The 12,435-nt window shown below is 32.2% G+C and overlaps 1 protein-coding gene across 1 annotated transcript in view; it reads left to right on the forward strand.

The window, feature by feature from the left end:
- The first annotated feature begins 1,751 nt into the window (after positions 1–1,751).
- LOC140440296 (43 kDa receptor-associated protein of the synapse homolog) overlaps positions 1,752–12,435 on the forward strand; it is a 129,060-nt gene continuing 118,376 nt past the window's right edge. Inside the window, exon 1 of the mRNA XM_072530718.1 lies at positions 1,752–2,059. Coding sequence (XP_072386819.1) covers positions 2,019–2,059 — 41 coding nt within the window. The 5' untranslated portion in view covers positions 1,752–2,018. The remainder of the gene's footprint in view (positions 2,060–12,435) is intronic.

Raw genomic sequence — 12,435 nt, forward strand, 5'->3', positions numbered from 1 at the left:
ATTATCCCCGTGAGTAAAAATTCAAGCACGCTTATGCTCATTGAGGAAGTATCACAGTCTATCGATACCCGTTTTACTCCCCTTTACCCTCTTGTCCAGGAATATCGAAGCTTCAAAACAGTGTGTGTTTAAGGTATCTTATTGCTGTGTCCATCTATGTTTATACGTCCATGGTTACGACTCTTAGTAAGATTTGATCATTTTGAGCAGTGTATGTGATTGGTCTGACATATTATATTTATTATGAGACAAATAATACAATAAACAAGCAAACAATTGATTACATATGTTAATTCATAAATTGCAATAATTATCAAGGTCTAAATTTTGATATTATTTTGAATTAATATTTTGTGATATCTCCATCAACATTGATAACAGCTTGTAGTCTTCGGTTCATTTACGTGAAAGGAACTATAAAATTGTCGTCTTCAGAGAGCTCTTCCTAAACCTGTTGTATACCGTGCTACAGCTCTTCAGCATTTTGAAGAATAAAATTACGCCGATACAACCGTTTTATAATAACCCCCCACACATTCTCGATTGGGTTTAAGTCTGGACTGTAGCTGGGCCATGGTAAAATTTTGATAACATTATTTTCTGGATACAACTGTTCTACACTGGAAAACATGATGTTTTCTAGAATATTCAGATAAGTCTGCCCAACAAACCTGCCATAAATACGCCATACCATTCCCATTCCTCTAGATGAAATCCATCCCCATACATTGGCGCTAAAATGACTAGCTGCTCTATATCTATCAACATATAGAGGATTAAATCAATTATTATCTGGTTTATACACCCCAATTTTGCCCTTTTTAGAAGATTGAAAACTTTTCTCATCTGTAAATATTACCGTGTCCCAAAAATCCTGATTTTGAAGCTGATGGTTTAAAGCAAATATAAGTCTTGATTGCCACTGTTGTGGTGTAAGAGCTTGTTTTTTTTCTGCAGTTCGTTACATAAAACGCGATGCTTTAATTCTACGCCAAGTTGTTGTCTTTCTTCCCGGAAACTGTGATATAATTCTTGTAGTTTTCGCATCTTCAAAAGGATTCTCTTCTAATCTCTCCAAACGTGTACGATCTTCATGAGCGGTAGATATTTTTGGTCTTCCAGAACCTTGCTTTCTTTCCAGAGTTTCTTGTTCTCTCCATCTCTCATTAATATTAAAAACTGTTGTTTTACTTACGTTAAAATGGTTCGCTAAGGCAGATAGTGACCATCCATCTTCTAATTTCGTTACAATTCTTGCTTTTAGTTCTTTGCTAGCATTAGGACCCATTTTTTGAGGTTGAACAGAATAAGTTATCTGACAAATTTTAAGATTTGGCAGTGACAGTGACAGTGTGTGAAGTATTTATCCTACAAAATACACTGCTCAATGTTCTACAAAATAAGCTTTAAGAGTCGTATCAGTTTTCTTAGGAACCAGCTGTATGTTCCCCAATTTTTGGAAGTATGGAAGGTTTATTAACTTCAGTAAAGAGTGAATTACAGTGGAACATAACAGATTTGAACAAAGAAAAATAGTAAATAAAATTACACAACGTGTGGAAGAGTTATACGAAAAGTAAAGGGGGAATAGTAAAAAACAAATCTGAATTTAGCGATTTTGTACTTGTATAATCTATTTTTGCCTCGAGCCGGCCCTTTTGGTCCTGTCGGGCGGATCTCGATTCCTGCCGATAGCCGCCGATCCTCCGCTGAGTCTTGCTTGAGTTTGGTCCAGATACTGATTAGGGGAGGCTGGGTAACACGAGAAAGGGGTGTGTTTGTTGGCGTTAAATTATCTAGTGTAAGAATTTAGCAACGGATCGGATTTTTTTTTGACAGAATATAGCTACTAAGTTACGGGTGTAGTGTTGTTTTGTTTTTTGTGTTTTTTATCGAACGAGAACCGGTGGAAAACTGCAGTTGCAGACATGACTTGTTTTAGACTTTTTATCGGTCGTGGAATACTTTTTTCTGCGGTAGATTTTTTAAGGACTTGTTGCTGAAAGATAGTTTTGAACATGTCTTGGGAATCTCTTAACTCACATCATGAGTACATAAGGTAAGATTATAATTATTTATTAGATATTTTCAGACATACAAATGTTAAAATATATTCTAATAGTAGTGTCCAAGTGTCTTTTGCTGCAGTATAATTAAAATATCAATTTTAAAAATCATTAGGGTCTTAATAGATCAAAATAGTCCAGAACAGTATTCCGAAAAAACTAAATAAAAGTTTATTCTATTACAAATTGGATTTTGTAGAAACAAATTATTTTTTTAGAGTTTCACCAATGAAAGTTTTTACTAATATTCCAGTATCCTTATTAAACTTTAGTTTTTGTAATTTGAATACTTTTAACAATTAATAAAAAAAGAAACAATTACTAGTTTTAAGTCATTTTTTTAAAGAATATTTTTATTTTCTTGCCGTTGAATCTAGGTCTACATCATTAAGTTCGTATAAATGTCAAAATAAAATCAAAAATCCATGACAAACCAGTTTGAAACAAAACTTTTTTAACACAAAAGTTCTAAGATCTTTTCTAAAACATTTATACTAACTAGATCTGAAAATGCATAATATCGCAGTTTTTATCGTCATCTATATCAAAATTTTTCATCACCTCTTTATCGCATTCATCTTCATCAGTCCATAGTCGTCCACTGCTGGACATAGGCCTCCTAGAAAAAGTTACATTCATATCTATCTTGCGCGGTTGCAATTCAGTCGGTCTCTACTCCAATTTTTTGGTCCATCTATTATCTTTCACTCTAGCGATGTGCCCTACCCACTTTATCACATTATACTAGGGATGGGAAAAACCTACCGGTTTTAACTGAAAACCGGTTTTTTTACATCGTAATAACCGGTTTTATCGGTTGTTTTTTTGTCCCGGTTATTACCGGTTTTTTATTTTTAAAGTAAAAACCGGTTATTAGGTTTTTACGGTGATTAGGATTAGGTTAGGTATTATTTTGGATCCCAATCATAATTATTATTCTTAAGTAATTATTCCAAACAACACCATAATTCAAATTTTATTTTATTTTATAAATACACAAGCAAACTGAAACTGCAAACTCACAGTTTCCACTTTCAGTTTGCTCAACAAGAAACAATTTTTTTATAATATTTCGTTAAAAAGGTATTTGTAATCATAATATTTACATAAGAAGTGATCTGGTACATCATCTATTTTTCACACTTGACTCTTGACATTGAAAGTGGGTGAATGGCTTTTTCTGATTACCAAAAGTAATGTTCTGACTATGAATATCAAATTAGGTACCGATTACGAATACGAATCTCCAAGGATTTCCCTACGTTTTCAAAACGATACACCCATACAGGAAGTATTAAATGAGTTAAAATGTACCTATTATACAAATATACAAACGTGTTAAAATTATCCAATTTATTTTTAAGTAAAATATTTATGTTGATATTATTTTTTTTAAATCCCATTTGAAAGAATCTGGGAAATTTTTTATAAGTTAAAATGGTTGGGGTAACAGGAAACAGGGAAACAGGAGAGAATTTCTCTCCTGTTGCCGACTAGAATGTAGCTTCGACTATTTTTTAAATAATTTTAAACTATTTGTCCTTATTTAGTGTAGTGTTATGTACAATTTTATGTTTAATTTTATGTTTACTACATTCTGCGATTGTTGGATAGCCCAAATTTGACGAAATGCCCTTAAAGATGCTCTAGGAGGCGAAAGTACTTGGGCAAGATTTAATTAATAAAACTGTGCTTGATATCTGCCTTTCATTTTATCAAAGTTCATTTATTTGAGCATTCAACCTTATATCAATTAAATCCAATTTAGGCTCGGAAGTTAGGACGTACCTTACCGAAATTGGAAAACTTTCACCTTCCTGTTCCTTCCAGAATGAAGAAGCCAAAGTGAGTTTAAAATCAAACCCTCTTTGGTCTTCACACGATCTGGAGTTGGTGAACAGTAATTCCAGTTCAAGTTCTCAGTACACACGGATTCAAAGTTCTTTTCCAAATGAACTGACTCTATATCTGCAGCAGCCTTTGCTGCTGAGATTAAGTGATCCGTTTTCATTCTGGGAGCAGAACAGAACCTGTATGCCAGGCTTGGCTTTCATAGCTAAAAAGTACATGTCGTTGGTCGGAAGTTCGGTGACATCAGTTAACCGATCAACATATATATGAACGAGTTTTTCTCAATAGGCTTAGCTTAGGCAAAAATACTGGCCAACACAATGCTAAATCCATTTCATATATGTAATATAACCGATTTCTAACCTTCTAACCTATACTTTTTTACTTAAAATATTACTTCATTCTACTTATATTATACTTTTATTGTATATTATATTTAATAATAATCAATAAATGTATAATAATAATAAAATAATAAATAAATATAATAATTAATAGAATAAAATGGTTTTATTAAAAATTGTGTTTTCTTTATATTGATATTGATGTTCTTTCGATAGTACCTTCTAATTTTGATCATATTGATATCGAGTCGAATGAAGTATCGCAAACTAAAGTGCATTCTAAATGTAACTTTTTAACCTATTGGATTAAAAAAACCGAAAACCGGTTTTTGGAAAAACCGGTTTTCTGGCCGGTTATAACCGCCCGGTTAAACCGTAAGAAAAAAAAACCGGTATAATCGAAAACCGGTGTTTTGTCAAAAACCGCCATCTCTACATTATACAGTAACTAGATAATTGTTCATTAGTAATTAAACATTGTGATTACTTAAAATTTTACTATTAATAGCTACTGTGATATAAAATATATATACCAGATTAATAAAACGGTTTAAGAATGCTTAATAAATTAAAATAGTTGTTTATCAAATTTTATTAGAACAAAACTTTCAAAATACTTTTGTTCCAAATTAAGCTTAACCTTGCAGGATCAGCGTTTCTATATAAACATTATTTGACCTAGTAAACGGATGAATTCCTCATAGACCGATATGATATAAAATAGTAGACAGATGCTCAATCGTAATACATAATAACAGTAATGTATTTTAGCAAGTCGGTAATTGTATTGAAGGTGTAAGCATACGTAATTATTACATCGTTCAATAAGTAATGTCATCTAGAAATTCATCATTATCAATTAGCCTATATTTGTCCACTGCTGAACGTAGGCCTCCCGTAAAATTTTCCACCTATTTCTATCTTGAGCTTCTTGCATCCAGTTTGTGGTGATTCGCTTGATATTATCCGTCCATCTAGTCGGTGGTCGTCCTCTGCTTCGATATGCCTCTTGCCTTGGTCGCCATTCCAGAATCTTTCTGGTCCATCTATCATCCGTTAATCTGGCAACATGTCCGGCCCAAGCCAATTTAGTTATGGCTATATTTTCTTATTTCTAGGTTTGGTACTTTATCTCTGATGGTAATACCTAATATTGACCTTTCCATAGCGCGTTGTGTAACTCTTATTTTATCTATTGTTCTTTTTGTCAGAGTCAGTGTTTCTGCACCATATGTAAGAACCGGTAAAACGCACTGGTTGAAAACCTTTCTTTTTAAACAAACTGGGATAATAGACTTGAAAATGTTATTCAATCTACCAAAGGCAGCCCATGTGAGACCTATCCTTCTTTGTATTTCAGTTGTCTGATTATCTCGGCCAAAGCGAATCTCATGCACTAGATATTTGTAAGCTATTACTTGATCGATGCTACGGCTCTCAATCAGAGTTTTACCGCTGACTACAAGGTTGGTCATAAATTTTGTCTTTGAGGTGTTAATTTTAAGACCAATTGTTTTTGACACTTTATAGAGCCTGTGTAGCATTTTTGTAGCTTTATCAACTCTATCAGATATTAAAACGATGTTATCGGCAAATCTTAGGTGGTTCAGATCTTTCCCATTTATATTAATTCCCATGTTATCCTCTCATTCCATTTGCTTGAACATATATTCAGGAACAGCTGTAAACAATTTAGGGGAGAAAGTATCACCCTGTCTAATTCCACGTTCTATTCGAAACTTATTGGTATCTTCATGAAGGCCGACACAAGCTGTACCAGTTTCGTAAATACTTTTAATTAAGGCGATATATCGGTAGTCAGTGCGGCAGTCAGCCAATGCTCGAAGCATTTTATGATGATCTATAGTATCAAATGCCTTTTCATAATCTACGAATATAAGAAAGATAGGCTTATTATACTCTGTACACTTTTCTATTAGCGTTTTTATAACTTGTTCCGTATCTGGAGCGGAACCCAGCCTGTTCACAAGGTTGGTAACTATCCAGTTTGTTCACAAGCCGTTTTGTTATTATCTTCATGAATAGTTTGTATGTATGGGGGAGCAAACTAATAGGTCTGTAGTTCTTTAGGTCGGAAATGTCACCTTTACAACATCGCAATTTAATATATTTACCCAAATCAAGATGTAGTTGAGTAGGAAATTATTAATTGACTCATTAATATTTTTTATTTTGTCTTAAAACTATGTCTTCGATCACTTAAAATTAATTTTCACATTGAAAATAAACGTTCTATATCGACAGATGTAATTGGAGCATATATCAGGATCGCTAGTAAATCTGGCTCAACTTATAATTCCTCGGAAAATGTCCCACTGAAAACTTTAGCAACATTAGATAAAAACGATAAACCTTCATTCTTGTCAAACACATACTTCATTTTTTTTAATTAATTGACCACGTGCCGATTTAATTTTTGACTTGTATACTAATTTCCCTGTTGTAAACTGATTCCCTCTGCTGATAAATTTACCTCTTGTCTTTCTAATTAATAAAATAAATGTGGTAACTATTAATTTATAATTGTAATTAATATATGCGAGGTGCTTTATCAATTTCTGATTTTTTATTATTTTTACTTCTCGAATGGTTTCAAAAATATCATCATCAAATTTTGATATTACTAATTTTATTTCATTGCACTGTTCAAAGTAAAAAACTGCTTCGAGCCATGTTCCTCTATATATATATATATATATATATATATATATATATATAATTTTTAATTAATTATACCAACACCAACAATTTATTAATCACATTTGTAGCTCCCTGATGAAGGACATAACCAATGTCCGAAAGCTTGGAATAAAAATTTAAAAGAGTACACGTTTCATTTTTTATTGCTGCAAATCCACTACTTAACGTTTACTTCCTTACGTTGTCAGCAAATACTTTTGGTTCATTCTATATATATATATATATATATATATATATATATATATATATATATATATATATATATATATATATGTGTATATATAATATATATATATATATATATATATATATATATATATATATATATATATATATATATATATATATATATAGAGGTGGTCTAAGATTTCCTGATCTCCTGATGTATTGCTACAAAATATGTAATAATGTTAGTCGATCTTTACTTGCTTTATGTACACTTGCAGTTTTTTTATCATTTGCCGTGTAAGTACGGTTAAGCATTTTTTTCCAATGCAGTCCCGTTTCATCAGCGTTAAATACTTGATCGGTTAAATAGTTTTTATCTTCAATAATTTTCGCTAGCTCCTGTGGAAATATTTTTGCTGCTCCTTTATCTGCTGTAGCACTCTCTCCTGTGATCTTGATATTATGAAATGCATTTCTTTTTATATACCCAATTAGTCATCCTTTGCTAGCAGAACATTTTCTACCAGCTTGGGAAGTGGAAGTTGGTGGCTCTGACTGTTTCATTAACTCATAAAACTAAAGAGTTTTCTCCTGGATTAAATAATAACTTAATTCTTCTTTGAATTAGTTCCTCAATCCAAATAGCGATGGCTCTTTCTGTTCTTTCTAATAATACATCTCTTGAGCAAGATGAAAATTTGACGCATAATTTTTTACCAGAAATTATAGATTTTCTTATAGCAACTTCATTCTTCTTAATAATTGCTCTTACAGTTGATTCGCCTAAACTAAAAAATGTTTTTAAATCGCCGTAGATCCTTGTCCTGCGATCTAAAATTGCAATTTTCGTTTCCAACGACATTGATTGATTTTTTTTCTCCATTGGGTCAAATAAAATCTAAAAAAAAAGAAATAAAAAAAATTAGACTTATGTTATTTGCCGAAGACAGCTATGATCTTAGCTATATGGTAAGAAAACTGCAAGAAGAATATGAGGTGGCAGGTCTAAACATGAATATGACAAAATGTGAATATCTCTCAGTAGGAACAGATGAAATATGTGACCTAGTCTTGGAAGACGACAAAATCAAAGGCGTGCAATCCTGCAAATATTTGGGGGTCATTTTAAACAAGAAGGGAAATAGCGCAGATGAAATCAGGGAAAGAATAAACAAGGGCAGAGCAACGACCCGTGCCTTAAACTCTCTTCTCTGGCAAAAAACAATTCGACGAGAAACCAAAAAACACATTTACGGTAGTATAGTCCAAAGTATTACACTTTACGGTTCGGAAATATGGGACGTCACCAAAGCTAATAGAAACAAACTTATGACGACAGAAATGGATTATCTGAGACGAAGCTGCGGTAGATCGAAACTGGAGAGAGTTAGAAACGAACAAATAAGAAACGAAATGAAAATGGAGAGAAATATCAATGATGACATAGAAAGAAAACAATTAATCTGGTTCGAACATGTTAAAAGAATGCCAAAGTACAGATGGCCTAGAAGAGTACTGGAATGGATCCCTCCTGAAAGAAGAAAGAGAGGACGACCGCGGAGAAGTTGGCGCAACGATATTGATGAAGCAATGGCGGCAAGAGACTAAGAAGAGGCAACTGCATATGACAGAAAAAGATAGAAATTGGGGGCGGAGAAGGGGCGACAGCCGTAATCAATCCGTTATTATATATAGACTTACGTTATTGAGATGGCAAAAACCTCTTCTAATGAAAAATAAAACTTTACGACACTCACTTGAAATCTTTCAATCCGAAAACCGTGCTGCTTATTATACTGCAACTTGGAATCAGACAAATTTTAAACAACTTATTATAAAACGAAGCACCGCTAAGAGAAAAATTATTTTGAAACAATCACAGGTTATACCTTTTAATGTGAAACTTGCAAATATGTAATAGGGACAAATGTAACAAGGGAATCCCTGAATTACAAAGGCTCACTTTACTGACGTCTGGATGTGAATAGTTAATATGTAATTATAATAGTTAATAATAGAAATTTTTGCATTTTTTGAAACTTTAAAATCGCATAACTTCCAAACTCGTTCCCTCATTCATATTCTATCCAAGTCGTCGTAATTTCGAGACCCGAGTCATTTGGCTCAATGTAAAATCTGTATCTTCGATCGTGGACGACGAATACAAGTATCTTAGTACCTGTATCAATTAGCAAACTATAGGTATAGTTACATCGTAAAAATATGAGAAGATAAGAATTTATTGATGGGTAATTGAGGAAAGCGAAATAGCCGAAAATCAGTCTAGATGTTGAATACACGACAGATCAACAAGAGATACATCGTAAAGTAACTAATGAAAAATATAAGATTACATACGTATCCGTTGTACTTGGGAAATTCTATGGCAATGATGACACGCTCATTAAATTAAAAAATTCTGCTCCTGGACTAAATTTTTGGTCTTCTATTGTTGATCTAAATTCGAATTATAATTTTTAATCAGAAAGAAATATTTTAAAGGAAATAATTTAAAAAAAGGGAAAAATTTTGAAAAAGTACTTTCATTTATTAAACTTAATAACTGTTTCAACTTTGGACAAAACTTTTAAGGGTTATTAAAGAAAATGAAACTTTTTGAACCGTAAAAGACGATAAATCTTGGAAGATTTACATAAATTTAATTTTGTTAGAGGAGTATGATTGAAAATTGGGTTTTAGAAGGACAGACCAAATAATTTGTTGATTAACTTGAAATTCACAATTTAGAGAGATGAAATTGATATTCAACCATTTTATAAACCGATTTTTAAGACTAAACGTAATTTATTAGATACCTAATACTCGTAAAAAATTTACTTCCTTCATGTGTTGTCATCATTTTAAAGTTTAACAATCATTAAAACTATGTGTACTTTCAAGATTGATGCTCTAAACAGATGCTATCGATTCGAACAAATTCAAATGCTATCTGTAGCTCTAGGTATTATTAAAACTATTTTTATGTTAGTGACAATTATACTTTTGTCCGTTACTGCGAATACTCAGAACTGAATGCCATTTCTAGCATGTAATTTGAAAATTGTTGCAACTGTCTCACAGCGTCTGATGGTGGCCCACTCTCTCCTATAATTAAGTGGCTATCTACTTTTTTATAAGTAATATCTGCATGGGCAGATTTCCCTTCATACATTTTAATGTCATTTATTATTTAAATCTTTATTTTGTCCATTGAAAAGTTTGATTTCAGACGTTTCTACAAAAGTGTCACACCCACATGGAGGCGGACACTGTGCATGCGCTGATAGAGCGAAAGAGAAAAAAACTTTAAATTAGAAATAAAATATAAATTAAAATTAAAATTTCTATTTTAATGCCCTGGGACTGGCAGCAGTTAGTCAGAAAAACACCAATGAAATATATTGTAGATAATATGGAACTAGATTTTAAAAATTTTAGGTCTTTGTATGTCAACGCATCTCAAAATCTGCATTTGATTAATAGAAAAAGAGACATTAACAAACAAGTTCTTTTGTCAAACTGTGTTTAACTGCAAGTAAAACAAAACAGCATGGGAACTCTCGTTTGAAAATCAATTTTCATGATGAAAACCAGGAGATTGACCTTGTTAGGTTTCGAAGGCGAGACCTAACATTGCCAAAAGATTTGCAACTGGTATCACAAAGTTCAATACCTATATCACAATATAAGTACACTGATCTGTTACTATTACTGTCATCTGTTCCTAAATTTTGCCATGATTTGTTTAAAAACTTAAAGCATACTAGTAAAACTAATAGTGACTATCGAGAAGGAGACCTATTTGAGCATGACTGAGTGGTTTGTATGTAAAGTACCATTTTGGTTAAACAGCAAAGAGAGCTTCTTTAATCAATGTTGGTTGAATTCTTTTCTTACTCACTATCAGGCTCTCTTCGCTGATAATTGAACCTGTGCATTATTATATTGTTGTATTTGTAAATGTACTTATTCATATTACTGCTTATTTTTATGTGTACACCACCATTTCATAATTGATGGTGTATTTTTATTACTTGTATGTACATTCAGCTACCGACATCATTGTGTTGTTGAATATATTGTTTTTGTTTTATGTATGTATTTTATTTGTCGACTCCTAATAAGTTTCCTGATATAACTATCTCTATCATGTCTCTATCATATATTGATTTCATGATTCTCTTTTTGATATTTATGTTGTGGTTTGAGTGATAATTTAAATATATATTGGTATGTGTTGGTTTTCTGTAGACTAAATAAAATGTTTCCAGAATTGTGTTACGCATAAACAAAAATGTATAGACCTTAAATGCGAATATTTATAAAAGCAATAAAACACTTTATCTCGAACGTGTTCCTTTCTTTTTCGTTTTGTTTTTGTAATAACTTAACTTAAAAAAGCAGCCCTCGTATATCGGTCGCTAAAATCAAGTAGATTCGGCATCGATCGCTACTACCATTCACGCATTCACCGCAAAAAGTTGAATGGTTGATTTCAGCAGACGATGGCAAACCGCTGAGAGTAATTTTGTCCGATAATTCCATTCCAAATTATCCCTAGACCCCTACTTAGAAAAACACCCTAGGGCTCGCCAACGCACGTCTCAGTAATTTGTCCGCAACTTAATTAAAAATGAAGATACTTCACTATTTGTCAGAAACTTTTGGAACGGTTAAAATGAGTCTTCCATTTCGTAGTATTATTTTTATGTAATTGGTTTAGGCCACTTTACTTTTGAGTAAATAGTTTTATTGAAATACGTTTTTTTCTTTGATTACAATAGACCCTGCGATAAACACAGCCTTATACAGTTTTTGGAAAAAAATTGATATGGGAGATACATAAATCATCAGCTAACTGTACTATACTCAATTTGGAAACACCTTTGGTTCAAGTATAGTTCTGTTGACATGTTTAAAGTAGCTGCATCAGACAAAAAAGAAAGAGTTTTTGGTGAGGTACAGCAGTCGGAAGATGAAAGTTATATAAGATAAAAGAATTTGTTTTATTTACTTGTTATTGGCTATTAAGTAAGATTTTGGTAACTGTTTATTGCTAAGCACTCCAATCAGTAAATAAACCATGTATCTGCCTACTTTATACAGAATGACAAGTATGAAAAATCTCCATTATGTCTTCTTAAAGACCTATCGTTCAGAATATTAAATTTACTATACTTTTAAAGACGTGAACTGAAGTTATTGTTAGATAGCTTAGAGTGTGGTATAGTATTTTTCATATAAAAATGCGTGCACGTCATTCAAGATTTACGACGTCAGATCCC

The sequence above is a fragment of the Diabrotica undecimpunctata genome, chromosome 4, assembly GCF_040954645.1.
Source record: "Diabrotica undecimpunctata isolate CICGRU chromosome 4, icDiaUnde3, whole genome shotgun sequence".
NCBI classification, from domain to species: Eukaryota; Metazoa; Arthropoda; class Insecta; order Coleoptera; family Chrysomelidae; genus Diabrotica; species Diabrotica undecimpunctata.